The 22,550-nt window shown below is 37.4% G+C and overlaps 1 protein-coding gene across 9 annotated transcripts; it reads left to right on the forward strand.

Annotated features, from left to right (window-relative positions):
- Window positions 1-3,283: 3,283 nt before the first annotated feature.
- On the forward strand, window positions 3,284-21,978 carry LOC111251719 (ectonucleoside triphosphate diphosphohydrolase 2-like). Of its 9 annotated transcripts, none has more exons than XM_022808613.2 (11): window positions 3,285-3,519; window positions 11,093-11,250; window positions 11,796-11,891; window positions 12,241-12,371; window positions 15,511-15,606; window positions 15,870-16,036; window positions 17,962-18,127; window positions 18,760-18,966; window positions 20,522-20,659; window positions 20,787-20,988; window positions 21,241-21,978. In XM_022808613.2, exons 1-11 carry the CDS (start codon window positions 3,506-3,508, stop codon window positions 21,420-21,422), a joined length of 1,557 nt encoding a protein of 518 aa, XP_022664348.1. In that variant the 5' UTR covers window positions 3,285-3,505; the 3' UTR covers window positions 21,423-21,978. The 9 variants fall into 9 exon arrangements, with proteins under 9 accessions (XP_086847444.1, XP_022664348.1, XP_022664349.1 ...); XM_022808614.2 differs by having other exon boundaries at window positions 21,319-21,978; XM_086991318.1 differs by having other exon boundaries at window positions 3,284-3,519; window positions 20,525-20,659; window positions 20,787-21,978.
- Window positions 21,979-22,550: the final 572 nt, after the last annotated feature.

The raw sequence follows: 22,550 nt of genomic DNA on the forward strand, positions 1-22,550 counted from the left end.
ATCAATAGAGATACCCGTCTCGAGATACATTATGCTTATATTAACTCTAGCATCATATTCCGTCATACTATTTAAATAGCAATATATGAATAAAGAAGTCGCTGTTAAAAAACTGTAAAATTCTATTCGATGGACAGAGGAAATTCTGAACCCACAATATGGATGTGGTTAAAGCTGTGCCTCATTAGTGGTTCGATCCTCAGTGCAGGACAAAATTATATTTCATATATCACCCACGTGTACATAGCGTGCTTATATATGAATGTTTTTATAATCAAAGCGACATTATTGTCATTTAACGTGCACAGGCTAAGTTTATGGAACGTATTTCGTAATGACGCAACGTTTTGCCAGACCACATCATGCTCCCGAGTGCCGGCGAAGTTCAGCGTAGTATTGACACTTTACCATTTTAATGATCCCTTTCGAAGTAGCTAGCTTCGTAATATTTATACAACTTGGCAAAATACTTCGAGCCAGTTTAACAATCGTTCGCTTAGCGCACGAATCGCCTTGAAACCCACATTATATATATATGTCTATCGATATGTGAGCAAGACTACCCTATCATAGTACGCCCTTTTTAATTTAAAAAAAGCGCCGCTTGGATTATACTTTCTTACAGGTATGCCTTAAGTTCGAGTCCGTATATGTCTTTCTCGGACAGCTGTAGCGTTTAAAGTGGGCGTCTACTTGTTAGGTTACCATTGCTAGGCAAATAGAGTGGTATTTCTTAGTTACTGAAACTCGAAATGATAATTAGCTCAAGCATTGATCCTGCTATAGGCGTCAGCGAGTTTATACATAAGTTTTACAGAGCTGCGTATGATAAAATGATGTAGATTACATCGTTTTATATTGCTTGAGTAGAGTAAATAATGTTGCATGATTTGCTGACAAAGTCACTTGCGTATGCAGTTGCTTGTATACCTTATGCCTATATAGGTTTCAAACTGTTTTAATAATACATAGCAGGGGCCCTTTGTGGACCTTTCCAGAGGCCATACTAGATGTCCGATCGCATTCCTTCCCCTTCGAGCTGCATCGTCAGTCTTCTATTAATAATTGTTTCGAGAGCCTTCTTTAGAATTGACCCGTCTCATGCTTCCGTCCATCTCTGCCGTACCGCGGATGCAGTAGATATAATTTACAATATGTAGGCAAACGCATTCAACATTACATCCACCATAGGTTTTCCCCTATTTTGGTAGCGTACGTTAAATTCAAGTTGTTCGTACAAGACATCGAAATCGTTGTTTATAAAAGCGTTTGCATCGAGAGATACGCAGCGTGTAAAACGGTCGCTGCTAATCCAAGAGACGCGTTTTGGTCTAGGTTCGAACTCGAGCATAAACAAAGTTCGTCTTGTGCTGAGAGATAGCCGTATTGTCCAACGGACATACCGCACATAAACTCGAAATACATAGGTTGGTAAAACGGTCGAACAATTAGCTACAGCAGTCAAGTGTTGGCTAAATACGAGTAACCGAAAGAAGAGTTCGAAATCCTACAGTTACGTAAACTTCGCAATACTCTTTCAGCGCAAATGATAAAGCAGTGGCTCCGCTTCTCCATATTTATACAATCTTGATTATAAGCTAGAATCCATAACGGAATATTCTAGTAGAAACAATTTGTACGGCGCTTACGAAAAAATTTCTGAAAGTGTTGTCCGTTTTTTTTTTTCGTCTTTCGAATCTATCGCTAACTGCAGCTTGCGTTATTTGATATACCACACTAAGCAAAGAATCAAAGTGCTACTGCAAAGACAACTGGTATATATGTTTCTGTGATATTCCTCTCTCTAGGAAAACCAACCCTTACTTTGTGTACGGAAGCTTATTGCACAATTAATGACTAGCATTTGTTAGATCTTCTAGTGTTTATTGAATGAATGCCTTTCGTAGTATACACGTTTCCATGGAATAATAATATGCTGTGGTTACAAACAAATTGTTTGTTCGATATTTACTTTGCTCATTCTACAAATGCAGTTTTGTAACTTAAATGATTTTGTTTGAAGGCGCAGGCTGTACACATGCTTTCTGGAGCCGTTCTATATGCGCAGCGCAGCATATGAAAGCGGTCTGGCTCTTGTCGAATGTATTTACACATAAAAACTATAATTATCAAAAAAAGCTATGTTTTTTTTCTTCATTTACATATTATTACGCAGAACCTACCCATTGGAATTCCCGAGCTTTCAATACAGATATAATTAGATCCCTTTGCTACCCTGTATCCGTTACATCGAAAACCACGCAGTATTCCTCTCAGAGTTACTGGGATTTCTTAGGTTTCGCATGCAGAAACGATATAATCTAAATATATTACATGTCGACGGATCTCAGTCTCTCTAAACAGATGCTATCTGTTCGTTTGTATGTTTGAATCGAATACATCTCGTGCTATACATGTAGTTGGCAAGATTTAAGCTAGCGACTGCTGGCTTTTCAGGATTGAAGCCGTTCAAGCCTGATAAAAATATGTATGTGGCTTAGTGATCTAATTTTTATCTCTGTCTTGTGTGCAGCTTGCTATTCCATTGTGGTAATTTTCGTCTTCCTATTTTATGCATATCGTTTTCATGCGCCTGTAGGTTTTATAGGAGTAACAAATTCTAAAAGTCTATTCAACTGTAGTCAGCTGTTACTCTGTGCCTTTGTAAAGTTGACTCATTGTGGTGCGGCTTTTCTACAATTGAATGCCCCTATTTCAGCGCATTTAGGTTGTGAGTTCGAAAATGAGTTTCCAGCCACGTCGTACCCTCGGCCTCCCGCCGAGGATTTTCTGTACTAGGAATGGATTGTTTCCTTCCATTTGACTCATGAAGCAACAAAGTTGCCCGTTAGCATGTCATACTTCTTGAACTTGGCAAGCAACCGTAAGGGATTTTTGAACATCTCGTTTTGATATTCTAATTTTCTCACTATCATTAACTTCATCATGATTACGATTATGATTATGGTACCTCGCTTGCTTATCCTCTTCATCCGCCTCAGTGTCAGCAGCACTACTGCCAGCATGGCAGTAGCCTCATCGCCACGGCCGTAACATCACACGACCGCCAGCGTAAGGGGCGCTGCCACTTAGTTTTTGGGGCCGTTGAGGAGACAACAAAGAGATAGCGAAAGGGGAGCAGGGGCAGTGACAGCAAGATAGTGACGAAGAACGGCTGAGTGTGTAAAGAAGAACAGTGACAGTACTATTGCTTTAGTGCTGGCTTAGGCAGTGGCCTGAGGAGACCAGCGATAGAATTTTGACGCACTGACCTACTGGTCTAATGCTGGCGCTACCGTCGCCGCTGTCGCTCCGCGTCAGCCAACGACAAGCGCACAGCAGCAGCATGGTTCTTCCCTTGTCGTCCGTTGCCGCGTTAGTTTATTAAGGTGTGGCGTTGTAAGAAGGCCAGCGGCGACTATAGCGCCGCTACGAAACGTACAAGCGACTTGTGTCCGACACGAAATACCACCGGAAAAAAGCACGATCAGAAATCAACTACATCATGGGTTGCTTCAGGTAAGTGTTTTCAGACTCCATATATTTGAATTCGTGTTCAAGTGTTACAAATCAGCGACATAAATCCTTAAGTGAGGTGTACGAAACGGACACAGTAAACGAATGGCTTTCGGGGTGCGCGAAATTCAGCGATCGAAATAGGGCCGTGTACTATCGGATTTTTGCGACCTCTTTGAATACTCTTCACACATAGAGTAGAAGTTAAGGACTCTGCAGGCTAGTGATATTCCACAAATGAGAAAAAAGAGCTTCTCTTTAATTGTTTCATATTATTTAGATATAGATCTTTAACCCTGCTCACACTGACACCTTTGCGGCTACAGCACATTCTCGATTAACCATAACGGTATAATACGACATGTAGCTTCAAAAATTTACCGTTACGTAAAATATAATTTCCACATTTTAAATTGACAATTCAAGAACTGGAAATGCGCTGGCTAATTTTCAAAAATGAGTACACCTATAAATAAGAGACTTAGTTACATAGAAATTTTTATCAATTTCAAAGAAAGTTCAACTGGTTTAAAGCTAAGCAAGACATATCCAAGGCCTTTAATTATTCTATTTCAACTGCGCATTGCTTAGACAGTAAATTATTATGGAAAAAATACTGTATACAAAAACAGAAGATACTAGTAACATTTTTTTTAGTATGCTTTGACATGGAAAAAAACAAATTTCCCCTTAATCCTCATCGCTGGAATTGTGCTTTGCTAATATTTAAGGTACCAAAAAATAACATTTAGGTACTTTGAGATTCGTTCTAGACACATCTCATTTGTCTTGACTACTCCATGCAAATCCAAAATTTAACCAATAATTAAGCTATAAAACCATTTATTTTTTATAACCAAGGTAAATCTGCTCTTTTAGCTTAAGCGGTAATAAAAGATGTGGAGACCACGAATTCATTCCAAAAAATATTAAACTTTTGTGGGCGAAAACACTAATAGTAAAAAACAATTTTTTTACAAACGTAGGCTTATTACTTACATCAAATAGTAAAACTTTACTTTAGAAGTGCTATATTACGGAATGCAGCAAATGTCGATGAACATGCCGTTCTTTAGAGGGACTGAGTGCTAGGAGTGCTAGTCTTAGACAAATACATTTTACCATTTAATACCAGTAAGGACTCAAGGTTACTCAATTGCAAGGACAATTAAATGACTTAAATGAGATTGGGTGAAGCTTAGAGGCACATACTTGGTGTAGATTAGGTTTAATATGTAAGGCATCAACTAATCCTTTGTGGAATTAGCAAGATGCATTCTATAGATAAGTCTGTTTCGAATACCCTAGTTGTAGATCGAATCACAGACAAAGATAATGAAAACTTATACTGGTTGTAAACCCACATATAGGCAAGCGGGAACCTACAGTTAATTTACAATAGAAAAAATGTTTTTCTTAAATGCAACAGGAAAGCTTTGTTCAAAGTATAATTGCGATAAAGTCTGTCGATCTGTATTTTTCTTAGTTGTAGATCGACGCTTTTTTCTAACTATAAATTAAAAACTGTAAATATTACCGCTAGGAGGAAGCTGCCATCGACTAGCCTGTCCTCTACCGTATATCTCACAGACGTAAAGATTCGAGAACGATGCCTATGATAGTAGAAAACAAAAAATATCATAAGAATGGCTGAATATGGTTTTCTAACGTCGACAAAACCAAAAAAAATGTTTGTAGATAATAATGCCTTTGCGGACTAAAACTAGGCAAGTGTAGTTTACATTCTTGCGTGACCGCCCCACACGGAATCTTAAATGAAAAAAATGCAGTTTTACAAATTTCCTGGGTCTTCTTAGAAAATAGCAACTAGAGTGGTTAAAAGCACTGAACCATGATAATCAAAAAAGCATTAAGGTATCAAACAAATAAGCCTATGTACCAAGACCTTAGAAAAATGTTGCCAGCTTGGACTGGTAGTGGAGAAAAATCTTTTCATGAGTTCAGTAAGCATTATATACAACATTATATACAAACAACACAATACGAGCTTTTTTTTGTGAGGGCTGAAGCTCTTTCGAGTGGAAACTGTGTAATGGGAAATGATGCTTGTACCAAGCAAAACATCATTTTTGGACGAAGAAGTTAATCTAGGCAGAAAAGGCAGTACAAGCCGAAGGACTCCAACAGATACTTTTATTCCCACTATAAACGTCATTTAGGCGCGCCGTATTCTAGGAAGATACCGTTCGACACAGATGTAAAGCAGGTGAATGTTCTTAATTGATTGTTTATTAAAATAAATAAAGCGGCAAAATCTGATTCCAATGATAACATATTACAGTTTCGAGTCCGCCAACTATATATATATATATATATATACTTAGGATAATGTAAACGGCTGTAATGTATATATATGTATATACGCGTTCTTATTCGCTAGACAGATAGATTTCGATATTACTTCCCAGACAAGCAAAAATATTGTATACTTACTGTGTAATACTTATCAAACTTGTGTAATACTTATCAAACTATTAATAAAATAGCATTTGATTTAATAGGCGAAGTAAAATGTCCGATTATTCCTTTTGCACACCACTTGTGAAGTTCATTTTTCCTAGAAGAGAGAATACATTGAAACCCACTATTTTTGCCCAGATATCGGTATTTTTGGGACGCCGTGTGTGGGACATCAACAATGGTAATCCTGTATAAAGAAAACTCTTTATCATGGTAAAGATGTAGTCAGCTAGTAGAGACTTCTTTAAAGAAATCGCATTCTGCAGTGTATGAAATTAGTAATACGACTAATATTCTATTCTTAAACAGAATTTTCAAGTTTTATTCAAATATTTAAACAATAGTAAAGTGTAATCAAATAACTTCAATCTAGACTTTCAAGCATTTAGTAAATGTTTATATCTAGTTATTTACTTTTTTACTTTGAGCTTTTTTTAATGAGCTCAGCCATTTAGCCAGACTTCGTAGGACAAACATCTGGCTCCTCTCCACCTTCGTCAGTCGGGTGCCCTATAACGTAAATGATGATGTAGGGAAAATACTATTATATCACCTCTTAAATCAACTGGCACCGCATATCTTGGATATATTGAAAAATAATCTTCATGAAAAAACGTGCGTGCTTTTTTGCCAAGTAAGCTTGGGCTTACAGGCTGGTGGAATGATATGTAAAAAATGACAGTCTGAAAGATGCAAATTACAAAAAAAAAGTTGGCTCTTAAAAAGCAAGAGATCTTAACATGGATCAAGGCAATGACGTCCTTAATGTCAGTCAATATAATAGACGGAAATCACTCACGCAAGATATATTGATATAGTTTGATTTGAGCGCCAAGGGCCTACATATACAGAAACAGCAAACCGAGCGAGTCAGTGGGGATGTATCGATATTTATTAATTAAGTGCGTGGTAAAATCGTTAGGCTGGAAAGTGAACAAGCGCAACCGATAGTTACTGATGGTTCCCACATATCCGGGAATTCTACACCTTATAAAAACTATTTTATATGGTTGGCGTGTCATATGGAAGCTGTGTGGTTACTAGGCGAGGCGTGCGCATTTTAAGGTCTCCGTACTAGTGTCTAAGATGTTTTAGACCCGTACGCTATAAGCTTCTCTAAGGCAAAGGTAGGCTGAGGACCGCAAACTTTTACCATCTACTTTGCGGCCAAGTTTGCTCTAGTATAATGTTTAGTGGTTTTCAGATTGCGAATGACATACTTTAACGTATAATACGTACTTTTTTTTTAAACCTACACAATGAAAACGTTTCGATTAGCTAGAGGATTCCATATGCTACCGCAATATATATATATGCACATTAATCGTTGTGTTAGTGAAACCGTAACACGGTTGTTTAGGGACACATGGTGCATGGGTTGGAGTCCAGGTAGACGCAGTTTCCTAAAAAATTTAGATCGCTTTGGATACGCGTCACTGGCACGTTTACATGTGAATAAGTAGGAAGCAATAAAGGGTGTCTGGTGAAAATAACAATGATATTGGTAAAATACTGAGCTCAGCTTGCCAAATTTAACTATTGCTGTTATCCTAGATAAACGAGGAAGAATAGACGATAATTACAAAGGTATGATAAAACTGAAAATAAATAAACTTCTTCGGTCTTTAGGGTCACCATTATTTGTTCGCACTCGGAATATAATTTACGCAGCTAATACATACATGAAGATCTTGATTCAACATGTAATATATCTGTATGTTTTGTAACATATCTGTATAAAATAAAAAAGTTCACACCCGATGTAATTCACATACGAGTGTAATTTTTTCAATTAACTTTTAAAAGAAGCGTTCCGACAGTTAGAACGCTAACTGATATTTACGTTTACACATCATCTTCTATCGTCACATTTTACAGATCATTTAGCAAAGTGTATCACTTCGAGAAAGTTTGTTAGTTGCCTCCTGTATAATTTCATTTTATAACCGTTTTAATGTTTTTAATGAATCAATATAGATACCTTTACGGTAAAATCACAGGCATGACACACCGTGTGGAAGCGTTTGACATGTACACAATTTTTTGGGTGTTTTTTCGAGTAAACGAGAAGAATTTTTGGAAGAGTACACAAAGGGACGGGCGTTCGCGTGCACACGGAACGTCTTTTATGAGGAACATACAACAGAGACGACAGGGAAGTATTTGTCATTCACGAAACATAACGAAAGATATTATTAATAAAACTACGAATTACGATGAGTGGACAGTCTAAGGCCGTGGAGGGTCTGATGAATTTATGGATGATAGACTTGATGGCGGTGAGCGTATTGAAAACCAATGCCAATAAGTAAACTCACTGCCTTTATTACTTAACTTCTAGTTTAAGCGATGATGTGTAGCCCGATATCATCATCATCGTTGACAAGCTCATTCTGGCATCCACCCTCTCTTCGAGGCGCATTCTTTCGTTCTACAATGGCAAAGGTGGCGGTGCCATTGGGAAATAAAAGGCACGCGAAATCACACTGCACGCGGGCGCGAGCTGCTGTATGCTTTGTCAAACTCAGAGACGTGCCTGACCATTTCGGATGGAACCTACCGCACGTCTGAACTCGCGTGCAAAGGGAAATGGAAATTACCCAATGGCATCACACTGACATAGTAAAAGACGCTCAGTGAGCACAGACAAAACACAAGATCGAAAAGAGAACGAGCATTGCGCATACCTTGTGGCAGTTTTCTCATAGACGACACAATTATCTAGTATGAAATAAAAGTATTTATATGAAATCGTGAACTTTAAAAGGTGTAAATACAAGTGGCAAAACAGTTTAAAGTCGATTCAGCAGATGCATGTTCTTCGGTTCGTAATTTAGTGAGTTAATAGCCCGGACGATACCTTCAAGGCTCCTGGTTCTCCATTGGCCGAATCATTTGAATCGAGGCATAACCCTGACAACATGGAATAATGTGTGAATATTGATACTTGCATCGGATATTATTAAAAATACAGGAATGGCTAAAGAAATGATGCCATCTGAGGTTTGTTAAAATATCGTAAAAAGACTAATTGCTATAGAGCCTAGAGCCGAATTGAAACTCCTGGGGTATGCCAAGAACCGTCAACGTGTTGAAAATACTACATACGATACGTATGATTTCACTTATATCTAAAATGACGGTATTACCGTCAAAGCAAGAGTATTCTGCGGAACGATAACGAAAACACCCGCTCTTTAAAAAGATTTGCAGCCGATAATGATTCTTTATCAGATACATCTTCAATTTAGAACACTGCTAGTTAGATTTGCGTTACGGTTAGTTCTATTCTAATTGATATATAATTTATATATAAGTTTATAATATTGACGAAGTACAAATTTGCACGATTATCGTAATATGTCCTTCCAGTGGCTAGCAGAGGGAATAAAAACGGTAAATTATATCGCACTTCTGCCATCACTGTGCATGTACTTACATTTTTTTTAACTCATTCATGCATAACTTTCGTCGATGAACGAAAATTACGAAAGAACTTGCAAAACTCATATAGTTGGTAACTTTTTCCGACTAACCCTCAGTTTTCATACTAAACAAAGCAAATGCAACAAACCAACTGTCTTGAAGATAAAATTAATCTCACTCTTGAGAATACTAATGGGCATAAAATCTCATTCATATGAGATCCTATGGATCCCTTTTGAACTAATAAATCGGTAGAACTTTATCGATCTATTTTCCCCGCTTAATACCGAGCACCTAACTGTGTATCGTTTTATTATTTGTCGAACAGTTTTATTTATATATAGCTAATTTTAGAATCAGACTTCCCGTACTAATTGTGGATTTTCTTCTGGCTATTGCGTCGTGTGAAGCAAGTTTACGGGACAAAATAGATATGCATTTTCTAGTTATCAAATTGAATACGTGGGCTGTGTGCATAAACGCTTGAACTATCCGCGGGTTTCAAAATTATCTGTTAGACTGGACAGTAACGATGTAGCTGTTAACTGTTATTAATGTCGGCTATTAGGTCCTTAATCATACGGGAATGGACGTAACGGGTCACATACTTATAGAAAATGAGGCACGAATAAAGCATCTATCTGTAATCGGTGCCCGGAAGTAAACAGTTCATTGTTCGTTCATTTTTATCGATAGGCATGTGGACTTTGTACTGGGCGCGCATTGGAAACGCCTCAGTCTGGAACTTGCATAGCATTTTCGGTTTGCACAATTGCAAAAATGTGCTGAAAGTATAGCAGGTTGTTACATTTTAGCAACGTTCTTAGCTTTATTTGAGCACAGCTCTGTGCCCCGGTTGTGCAGGACTGTTTCCCATTACGGTGCAAACTAAATTAATCGGACGCCTCTCTGCACAGATAATTTTATCCCAGCACAGCTTGTATTATGTATACGGACTATAGATAAATCTATCTATCTACCTATAAAACTATCTAGTCCTAAATACGGGTACGTTAATCTATTGAAGCAGAAGAGTTCTTTTTCATGCAAGGCAGTACACTCACATTCACTCCTGTGCGACATCTATGCTCCTTATACAGGAATATCGGTTTTTTGTGAGAGAACGATGTTTTGACGTTGCGGAAAAAACGTACTCTTTACCGAGCTCTATCATCTTTTTGAAATCTATTTGTACAATCGTATTTTTGCCTAAATTGTCGGAAAAAGGATTATCTCGAAAAGAACAGTTTGATCCACAGTAACACAGACCCTTTTCATAAGTTGCTAGATCTTTAGCACAGGTCTATAAAGACTGGTATTAGAACAAGCTCACTAATGATTTAAAAAATTATGGAGAATCTTTTATGATAAATGAAACTTTTACATCATTTCATTATTGCAACAGATAAGAATAAAACTTTCGTTTACTCTAAATGAATAATAAGACAATGATAAATGGTACGGTAATATGTTTTATAAAAAAAAAAAGATTATTTTCTTACGGTCTTTTGGAAGCAACGTTTTTCGTCTCGATCTTGGTTCGATACACCCACACAGGAGTGATCAATAAAAAAAAACCAGTCTGATTACACGCACGTAAAATAAAATATACAGCTAGATATCATTTTTGTATCGAAAAAGCTCGTGTTATATATATATTCTATTTTAGAAATTACGATCCGATAGAGGCTATGGAGCTGCGTGTGGAGAATCAAACAAAGGACTCGGGGGGTACGATAATCGTTGCTACAAACGGATCCACTCCAGCACCGTCACTCCTTGGAGCTGCGTGTCAAGGCTTTAAGATACCATTGGATCGACAACTTGGTATGAAATGCTGTATATATATTATATATAACTACTCGTTATAGTTTAAACCTCTCACAAGCGCTATACTTCATTATTACTGAATGGATTTTTAACACGCCTATGTGCAGGATTCACCCACTAATTAAAGTATGTAAAAGCTATAGTGCGTAAGTACGTTTATTAGAATTTGGGTGTCTATTGGCATGTGTGCATAACTCCGTCGAGTATCTGTTCACATTTAGATAGAGCTTATGAAGAGGTGGCATCAAATTTTCAGTTTAGAGCCAGCTCCAGAATTCTAAATACCGCAGTACAACGCCGTTTAATGGTATACAGCTACTGATTTGGACTTATTTTGCCGTTCCATACGAAACGTTAAACATCACTATGATTAGCATGCTAAAATAATAAAATATAAAATAAAATAAAAAGATAAAATAAGATAAAATTGCTACGAAAATGGTGAAAAAATTAGTGTATAAACGACCACAAAGATTACGATCTACAAAACGAAACGGTAAAAAGAAAACATATTTCCCATACTGTGCGCCTACTCTTTTCAGGTCTGTATACAAAGGACAATGTGATGTTATCACATCGCAAAAACGTTGCAGCCTATGGTCTAAGTAATGGCGATACTGTCTATTTGCGGCCTAAAGGTAACTTCAGCAATCCTTTCTGGCCTGTGCAATGGACGTAGACCTAATCAATATATTCAGTTTTTTTCGCGGACGTTATAGTAGTATATCTGGTTGTATATAATAGCTTTCGTTGACGTTCACAATCATGAAAGATAAAAAAGACTTCAGCACTATCTTGAGCACAATAATTCTCACACGTTAAAAAGGTGCTTTGTGTTCTATTTTTACTGTAATTACATCGTGATTTAAAATTTATAAAAACCCTTCATTTCACGAGAGAAATTTAGTGTGTCGAATATTGAAATGTGTACGATATTAGAAATAATGTAGGCTAAATTAATTTAATTATTTGGCTTTCGAACTTTAGGCGAAAGAGATGATCTACTGTTTTTATTGAATTGGCGTGTGCTTGCCATTGGACTTCTGCTGACTTCCACAGTTGGTAGTACTGTTCTCGTCGCCATCTACCTATTAACAGCCGGACGGGCACCCTTCATTGTAAGCTATTGTTAAATTATATATTCAATTTTTACTGTGCAAAAATTACCTTTTATACACATTCCATCATGCCCCTAATCTCCTAAGTAATAATACTTAATTAGTTTATAAGATTAATATAATAAAGATTTAAATAACTTAGTTTAGGTCGATTTTCCACTAGTTTTCATATTTTTATTATTTTGCTATTCGCCACTTAAACAATGTGACATACGTTTCCTTTATATAATTTTCTCTACCTAACCTTCAACATAGATAAAATAGAGATTATTACATGATTCTGCTTTAAAAACTCTAAAGCCGAGGCTCTTCTTGTGAGCAACGCTTCTTCATCGATCGCAACAGATGATTTTGGATGCATGTGTATGAGTACCGGCTGAAGTGTCTTTTGGATGCTGCAACGAGGCGGCTTTGTGTGAAATTGCTACAAAGTTTCGTCCTATTTATTATATATATATATATATATATATATATATATATATATATATATTGATAGATCACTTTCTAAAATGATCACCATTTTTTATTTACATCGGATTAAAATCACTGCTGAAGGGACGTTCCAGTAGTAGCGCAGAGTCGCACAAGCGAGGTTTCAAGAGATTGCGCTATTGTAGAAACTTTCTCAGAAAGTGGAGTACTGCATATATATATATATATATTTAGATCAAGGATCCCTTTACAGTTGCGAGTCTTCATTGCACATTTGCTAAAGTAGTAGCAGATACGCAAATGATTACGATAACAACTAGATTTAATTACAAAATTTCTATAATATATGTAAAAGGGCACTTCGATAGCATCTCCTAATGAAGTGCAGTAGCTACGACAATGAGTACTGTGTTCACTGAAATCATTTGCATGAAATCTCTAATCTGTATTACGCAGGTGCACCCCCTACTGAGTTCTATAATGTTACACAAGGGCTCATGAGCTTTTAATTAAGAAACGCTGGATAGTATTGGTCTGAGGAGCAGAATTAAAAATGGAGAATTGAAGACTGTTGACTTTAGGTTGGTGCTCTCTATTTCGCTTATTTCATGTTTCTATGAACTGAAGAAGAGTGTCTTCCCTTTGGATAAAGACATCTCGCCGAATCAGTGTAGTTTGTAATAGATAGATCAGAGAGTACAGTATGAATATAGGAAAAAGAACACAGCTCTGGTGGATAGGTGCTCGTCCCTGCAAACTAAGGACAAAGCAGAGTCAATCTGCTTCAATATATATATAAAATTCCCTTCTTTGCCAGAAGAATTGGTTTACTCTATAAGCATTGGTTTACCCTATTCTGCATCACATTCATCGGACTGATTTCTTTTGATAATTCTTTACCAAGCACATTTTATTTTTTATAAATACAGTCAGGTAAATTTAAAAAAAAAAGTCAATTTACAGGTAATTATTGGATGACGACCTAGTAGATAGAACTAATATATTGGACTTGTTTTTTAATCATTGAAATGCAGTTTTTCGACAAAATATTGCATTGTGCTCGTCGTCGTATATGAAGCATTTGGCAATTAATGGCAGCAGTCCACTCTCAGGAATTGGCCATAAATAAGTGCCTACGACGTACCTGTCTGTAAAGGGTTTCAAGCATCTCCTTTTACGTTTTCCGAAAAGAACAAGCGTTATGTCACTTCCGCGATGGACCACTTGCATATGCCTCCCCGGTTCGGGTCCTCTTCAAATGTATTTCAGTTGGGAAATCAGAACACTGCAGAATATTGTAGTGTTCCAACGGAGCGCGGTGAATTAACCTCGTTCACGCTGATTCAGTAATCAATGAGGTAGGAGGTACTTCGTCGCTTTGTTGAAATACAAAAGTCATTTCCCATAAATTTTAAACAATTTTTCATTTGGCAAATTGAGTAGAGCTTTCAAACTACAACATTCAAAAGCTGAATAGGCAAAAGAGACTCTTGAGATCATTAACCCATAACAGAACAAATATATCGTAGATGAAGTGACCGAATACGGGTATCATTGTATATGTTTTGACCGAAGTTTATAGAGTCACCTATTTTCTTCTAGTCTTCAATATAATCAACGCAAAAAGCGGCATTTTGTTATTTCAGTCGATAAAGAATTCTGTGTGATTTTTCCCTGCTGTACCAAAATGTAATTGCCTTATGTTTGTAGTTAATGTGATGATAACAGTTTAAATATGGCCAGATAAAAACCATGGTGTTCTTCTCTCTCTAGGTACATTTAACCATGTTTCAGATTTGTTATGTTTTGGTCTAGTAGTGTTATTCGACAATACAGGCCAAAATAGCGTAAAACAGTTTTATAGAAAAGTCTAGTAGCTAATTCATGGCTATGGATTTAAACACACCATTTCCATGTTCTTGCTTTCAAGACCGACATAATTTATGCGAATTTTAGTAATAAGTGGTTTTAATGAGTATTGGCCGTCATTCTTTATGACCTTCTCTCATCTCTCAACAGATCCATTCATTCTTTCTCGTTAGAAATTTTCAGGTCTGTTGCTTAAGAACTCGTTCAGCCTGTGTTAAGGTTCTCTTCACTGTCAAGTGTATAATTACTAATGTCGGCAGTCTATGGCTTCGACAAAAGGCCAAATGGAATAGATGTTAGAAATGCATTTTTCACCTAAAGCCCCTGACTTGACGTTCTGAAACTTCCGTTTACTGCACAATGAAATACGATGGGCTTACAGAGTAGAGAGCGAACACAAAAGTGAATAAGCCCCGGAGATGTTAAAAAAAAAGGATCATTAAATTCAAACAAGAATTTCTGACATAATAACCATAAAGTAGAATGGACACAATCAAAGCCTTAGTTGACAAAAGGCCGTTACCAAGTGTAGTTTGAAACTGCACGAAACTATGTCCTTGTACTATTGGAACTATTTCAAAAATGTAATTTTTGATCTTTATACAAACTATACAGTTTATACAGCTAACATTTAACGGCTTGAAGAGAGTAGGAAACGCAGTCGCGTTCGGGATATTTGCCGCTATTTGCACTTTACAACTTAATCAAATAAATTTGTTCAATGTCACAAGGTAGACAAAGCATACAGTCACTTTTAAATGCATTTTTAATAAAAACAGTTTTTTCGTTATTATTAGTGGTTATAACAATGTTGTAACTAAATTGGATTGTATTCCAGTATGGTGTTGTAATAGACGCCGGTTCTTCCCACTCCGAAGCGACACTCTATAATTGGAACGGCAATAAATACTACGGCACAGGAAAGGCAAAACAGGTAAGCTCAGTGTCGTTCGTTGGTAATCATGAACTTGATAATTATATTTGCTTGAATTATATCAGTTGTCTGCACCTTTGTTGAGATTTATCAAATGAACGTTAATCGTCAAAATAAAGTAATCAAACCTTACTCAAAAGTACGTTTAGGGTTCTTGTTTAAAAACTTACCGTTCAACATGGAGACTTTCGTTGGATAAAAATCAAAGAGATATACCTTGCTATATTTTAGATTTAGTATATAACGGCATGATTGTGACCTAGGTGGCGCATGTAAAGAACGACGATTCCGGAATCTCAGATCTCAAGCCACGTGAAGTGCAGCGCTCAATTGAAGAACTCTTGGAAAAAATTAAAATGCACATTCCATCTACTCAACGACATGGGACTCCTGTATACCTCGCAGCTACGGCTGGAATGCGACTTCTTAAGTACGTTATCACTGCATATAATTAATTAATATCTCTTTGTTCTCCTTGCAGTTATTATTGCTATAAAAGGGCTGGTAATCGCCGAGGACGGCGTTATCGCTTCACGGCCCACCGTTTAGCATACCTAATGGTTCGGTACTTATGCGCAACCAAAAGAAATTTGTTAACTAGATTTTACAGTTTGTATTGCTTTACTTATTTTAGTCATTGTTTTTTCTCTGCACTGTAGCAATAGCACGGTTCGTGCGTAATTTCTCTTCGCTTTACGTCGTCGCAGATGAATTACCAGCAGAGAACCAAGTTTGGCCTCTCTGCTGCACTGGTAATTATCTATGCGAAGCTAAGAAGAGCAGCTGCCAGGCGGCATAATAAATCTAACATACTTGTACTGATCACCACATTCAGCAATTATGCGCGTCTAATATTCGGCCCAATCTATTACTATAAAATATTTCAATCCGCGGTAAAAAAAATATTTTTTGTCTCTGCTTTTTCCTAACAGGAGAACATAGTTTCAATTTGAACTGTTATAAGCGACAAAGCAGGTGTTACAGTAAAAGAAAGGATTACACCGATGGAGTCCGCTTCCTTGCAAAAGCTGGTAGAGCATTAAAAATAATGCTGAATTCAGTCTCTCAACTAAAAGTCAAACATTACCCTATACTTAGTAAAAGCTTCTTAATCTGGAGTAGTCTACAATAAGGTTGATGAAAGTTTCCCTTTGTTGGACAAAACTTCCTTATTCCCCTTTACTTCTTGTTTACTCCTTACATATCGCTGGAAAGCGATCTTCCAAAGAGTTGTTCCAGGCGAAAAAAGTGCATTTTCGACATCGTTCGTGCTATGCATTTCGGTGAGACCCAAGTGGTGCTAAAGCAGCTTGGGGCATTACATTGTGCGCACTAACAAGACTACTCGAGAATGGTTTGCAATTTTTGAAAATGATATGCGGGATCTAGAAGACACCTCCAGTCTCGACCGGCCATCTGAGCTTGATGACGAAAGCACTTTTGAAAGAAGTTGTGCAACAAATAACTTGGAAATTGGCCGAAAAGGTGGGTTGAAGCCTGTCTCAGATTCCTTTACTTTGCATAGAAACGTGGAGCTCGGGGGCAAATTATCCGAATTCAGCAAGGAACTATGGCTTAACACTGCATTTCGACATTTCCTACGATAAAAAGTAGGGTGTGTACGTTAATATGAATCAAAGATCAGAATGGGTGGGTCCAGAAGAAAACCTAAGGCCTAGGGTACACCCAGATCTTCAGCCAAAAAGTGGTACGCTCGAATAGAACTACTAGGATCATATTCATTAGGAATTACTTCCTATGAACCGCACAGTTGATTGGCACGTTTATTTATTTGGCTTAGTTGCATCGAGTCAACCAGGCTATTCAAAAGACGAGACCCTACAAATAAGGTCAAAAAAATCCTACTCTTCGACAGTGCGAGGCCATACGCCCAAGCTGCCCTCCTGCACCTCGAATAAAAGATTCTGTTATATCCTTTACACTATCCGGACGGTGCGCCGACGGATTTGCAGCTTTTCCATTGACTGACCAATCATCTCTTTTGAGACGAACCAGCTGCTCAAAACATGGTTGAAAAAATTCATTCCCCGAGAAGAAATCCGCTATTGTCTCGCGACGACATACATCATTTAGCGGAAAGATGGAAGAAAGTTATAGACAATGACACAAGGTATACACAATCAAAACGTATTGTCACTTAAATGAAAAAAAAAATGTGGAGAATCTATTCAGTAACAAAAACTTGAGATTTTTTTCAACCTAACCCAGCTTGTCTTGAATCGTGTTTTCATAGAAGAAGAAAACTAAGAGAAGACATATGTCTCTTCGAAATGCTTTGAATACCTCTTAATCATTCTCACATTTTGTGTCATAACGATGATTGATGGCTATCAGTATTAGCAGTCCGGAGGAGGTGGACTTAATTTTGTTAGCAGCGGAAGCAGGCATTAAGGGATCCGGTCTGAAATTCGGCGGAGCAGGCCTACTCAGTGGTATAGACGAAGGTCTCGCCGCCTGGCTGTCCTCTAACTATCTGCTTGACAGGCTGCCCAGAGACCGGGTAAGAATCAGTGAGCATTCAATTGCGTAAACACAAACATACTATAGCTTGTGTCTGTATCCCCAAACGAACAGCTTAAAAATATTAGATATATATATATATATATATATATTTAGAATTGATAAAAATGTTAATTATAATTAGAAGAGACTCAAATTTCATTTATTTAGTCACAAACATAGCTGTTTGCTATCGCAGTCATGAAGAAGTCGATTTCATATTTTCACAGAGGAGGCCACTTTTTGTACCCGTTATAAGCGTAGCATTGGCGATTGCCAAAACATGTAAAGATAAGGCTGGATAATAGATTTAACTTTTATATAAGAAGATTGAGTAAACATCATGTTCTAGTAATTAACTTTAAACGACTATGCTCGTTAAAGAAGGTGGGCGTTGGCAAAAATGTAGGATTCGTTTTTTGCTTTTCTTATACTATGTCAAAGGCCATCTTAATTCGGTAAAGAATGAAAATTAATAGACCTGCACATATGCATTTTTTGCTACCTAGTAATACCGCATAACCATCCAGCCATAACGATAACAAAAAAACAAGCCCCTTATTCTGTCCTTTTGTAGCATGGTTGACTAAACAAGCCAAAGATACTATTGAATGTATTTTGTTATGGTTACAGAATGACCCAAAAGATCTCGTGGGTGCAATGGACTGTGGAGGTGCGTCTACGCAGATTGCGTTTGAGGTACCATTTAAGAAGCAACATCGTGAATTCCGTTCCCTTAAGCTGTATGGACGTTTCTATAATGTGTTCTCACGTAGTTACCTGTGCTACGGAATGAATGAGGCATTCAATCGGTACATTATGTTGCTGCTGCGTAACCAGGTCAGTTTAGTTTTCAATCGGATTCTAGGTAATCTACTTTACATATCGGTTCCCGCACAGCCTATAATACATTCAGTTCTACAAAGGAAAGAGTTCCATCATAATCATCGTTTAAATCGATTATTATACTTATAGGCTAACGAATACAAATGTTCAGGCGAGATTGTTACCACCCGTGCTTACTCAACTATGACTCTTCGTTAAGTAAGCATGCGCGTTACTTTTATAATTTCCGCCATCATATCAGAAGCTTGACAAAACCATTTCTCTTGTGGTTCTTGAAAAACTCGTAAGAATCTTGGAAACTAGTGGAACATTGTCACAATGATTGGCCAAACACGTTGTAGTCCTTTCGCTAAAACAAAAAAGGAGATTTCATGAGCATTCACGTAAAGGGGGTTGAACTCTCTGGAATAAGCTTGTCTGATGTCTTCAATTGCGGCATATTATCAAGGCTCCTTTGTAGAATAGGAAGTGGTTAAAACCGGATATTTTTTAACAAATTCTTTTAATTGGGCAAGGCAACACTTAACGTCTCGAGCGTGTATTGTACGCTAAAAGCGGTCTTTTAAGATATTTTCTTAAGTGAATATAAATTATGGCTAATTTAAAAAATTTAAAGAAGTATCTTTACGCATGATAACGTGTTTTTCCATAACTATCAGTACGAGAGAAACGCTCTGATGCGCGCTTTCGATGAGTTTTCAATAAATTTTAATTTTTCTTTATTATGAATCAATGTTAGTAAAAGGCTCTTGATATTGCTATCCATGTAAAACGTCACTTTTCACACCAAATTCACCAATATTTAATAGTATCTAAGATAAACAATCCAGAAATTACCTAATGTAATTTTTTGACTGGGCGGTGATCCTAAAGCCTGAGTAACGCGAACTCACAAATGGCTTCATGATATCATGATGGGAAATGGCACTACGAACGTTTAATTAACGCCACCAACAGTCGGTGCATCCAGCTTAATCAACGACACTCTACATAAATAATAGCGTCAAAAGCTATTCTGAATGTAAGAATCGTTAAAAGGAATGAATGCCCTCTGCGCCCAGGATATGTGCCGGATCCTCGAAGACACGCAACAGAGTATTCCCCTCGTCTTAATAGTAATGTAGCGCGTAAGTTAGTAAAATAAAAAACTCTAAATTAAAATAGTATTGATAAAAACGGCCCAATAGGTTCATAATGCTTACGCTCATGTTTAACAATACACATACCGAATGGCGTAGCATATCTATTTTGAATCGTTAAGATTGTCTTTTAGTAACCATTCGATTAGCCAGTGTAGCCAGCTGTTCGGTTAGAGATAGAGAAATATGCTAGATTATCAAGAATAGTGTGGCTCCGAATAATTGGGTTATCTTATCTGGTTTGTATATACGAGTCGCTTGCACTATTCATGGGGTACATCTTCGACAGTGAGTATGGCCAGGTGGACAGCTGGGCGAATAAAGTCTCACGAACTTCACCCCTGGCTCAAATTATACGATTCGATAACTATGTGAAGTTTAAAGTGATGGATTTGATACGCATTTGACAGAAGTACGATGTAATTAAGTCGATCGAGTCGCCATGTCATAATCAGGGATACGATGATTACATAGCCTTAAGCAAGATACTCACTCCGTGCACATCGCACAAGGAGCTGCCTGACACACTCCGCGGAATGAACCAAACGGTAAATAAGTATTCTGTCTATGGCAAAATCCATATAATTTCATATATAGTTACAATGCTTTACATCGAGTTCGTAGAGTTAGCTGATACTACTAATTCAATGCTCCCGCCCTGCTTGTTAACTTTAGGATCTCCGTATTATCGGTACGAGTAACACGCGATGGTGCGCCTTCTACACAAACACGCTTTTCGGCGAGAAGGATTGTCGGGCTTTGGGTTTCATCGAATGCTTCAATAAAATTCCTATCTCAATCCCAGATATTAATTATGTGGCTTTCTCCGCGTTCACGTACACTACGTTGCAACTAAAGTTCCAAGGAACTAGCATGAGTGAGTTCAAACAAACCGCGCAGGCATTTTGTTCTCTTGATTACGAAAATGTGAAGCAAGATTACTATTCTAACGAGACCATAAAATATGCATCAGCGGCATGCTTCAGGGCAAATTATGTTTATACTCTGCTGAACAGTTACAATATCACTGACAGCAATTTCAAGAAAATACACTTCCGTAAACGGGCGAAAGGCTATAATCTGGGGTGGTCATTAGGGTATATGATAAATGCCACAAACGCGATTCCAGAAGCCGAGCCTAATCCTGCACTTATTCCAACTTCGTGGCTCATCACTTTCCTCGTCATATTTACTGTCGTCTTAACAGTTGGACTCCTTGCGCTAGTTATCGCTCGTAGGAGGTCACAACGTGCAACTGATAACATATCTACCGACACTGAAGACTTGCAGATGAAGCAGACGGTGACGTAAATATCACTTCGCGCTCTTTCTTGCTATAGATAAAGTAACTCTGGGCATTCATTTGAACAGGACACTGCGTCAACTTCGACTTTAGTCGTAGAAACACTGACTTCGCATAATACAGGACATTCGAGCATGCTCGGTCGGCCAATCTTATAGTGTACAACATCTCCAAAATAAGCGGATAACTGCTACAGCGCGTATGTCGATCAATAGTACACTGCAGATGAGTTAGAGTATGTATAAAAAACAAGTAGTTATGAGAAATTGTTCCGTACAGAGTGATATCATAAAATGAATATGCAGGATAATTCTCTATATTTAATTATTTCGTACTTAATCTCTGCTGGTCTGTTAAAGCACTCCATGGTAAATATGGATAATTAACAACTTCCATGAATTCACTGAATCCGACAGTAACCATAACATACACTTACATTAGCCAATACTAGTTTCGTATACACAGAATGATCGACGATTTTATAAATGGACGAATGAAACTTCAATAAAAGTGTAATGTAAATAAAGTTTAATGTTATAAGATAATAAACCGTGGAAAAATTAAGGTGGTGTGTTAAATTGTAAGAGTGAAAAATCTTCGGATTGTATGGATACCCTCATACATTATATTGCATATTTCTCAAGACTGGTGGCAAACGAATCATCAAATATACAGAATACGCGCTTGTATAATGACATTTTATTTATGTTAGGTACGCATGTGCCCACATGGCAGCGCTGGAATGGTCCGCTAATCAGCATCTTTGGCCCATTTCATCGTTTTCGTGGATGGTCTTAAAATTAATTACTTGATTCTTATATATATTTACCTCACTCATAAAGCTGATGCGTACCTTGTACGTAACAAGTTACATACTATTTGCAACACCAGCCTATTCGCCCGTTAATGCGTGAAAGATGATCAGAATGAGTGGATATACAAATAAATGGTAGATTTTCACTGCTGTTTTCAGTGGCCAAAAGCGCATCTTGTTCCTTTAGATGTGATTGGGCTATACACTTCGTATAGCTGCTTGGAGCTGTTCTTGCCGTCCAACTCACACTATGATAAAATAAGATTCGGCACAGTCTCAACATTTGTAACCAATTGCATAAAAGATACTTACGCATAATTAA

The sequence above is a fragment of the Varroa destructor genome, unplaced genomic scaffold (genome assembly GCF_002443255.2).
Source record: "Varroa destructor unplaced genomic scaffold, Vdes_3.0 BEIS01000005.1, whole genome shotgun sequence".
In the NCBI taxonomy this organism is placed as follows: domain Eukaryota; kingdom Metazoa; phylum Arthropoda; class Arachnida; order Mesostigmata; family Varroidae; genus Varroa; species Varroa destructor.

Bases quoted from the DNA above. Each gene is read 5' to 3' on its own strand.
- LOC111251719 (XM_022808609.2), top strand. The intron at 11,251-11,795 runs GTATGAAATGCT...TACTCTTTTCAG, and splicing joins ACCATTGGATCGACAACTTG to GTCTGTATACAAAGGACAAT. The intron at 15,607-15,869 runs GTAAGCTCAGTG...ATTGTGACCTAG, and splicing joins GCACAGGAAAGGCAAAACAG to GTGGCGCATGTAAAGAACGA.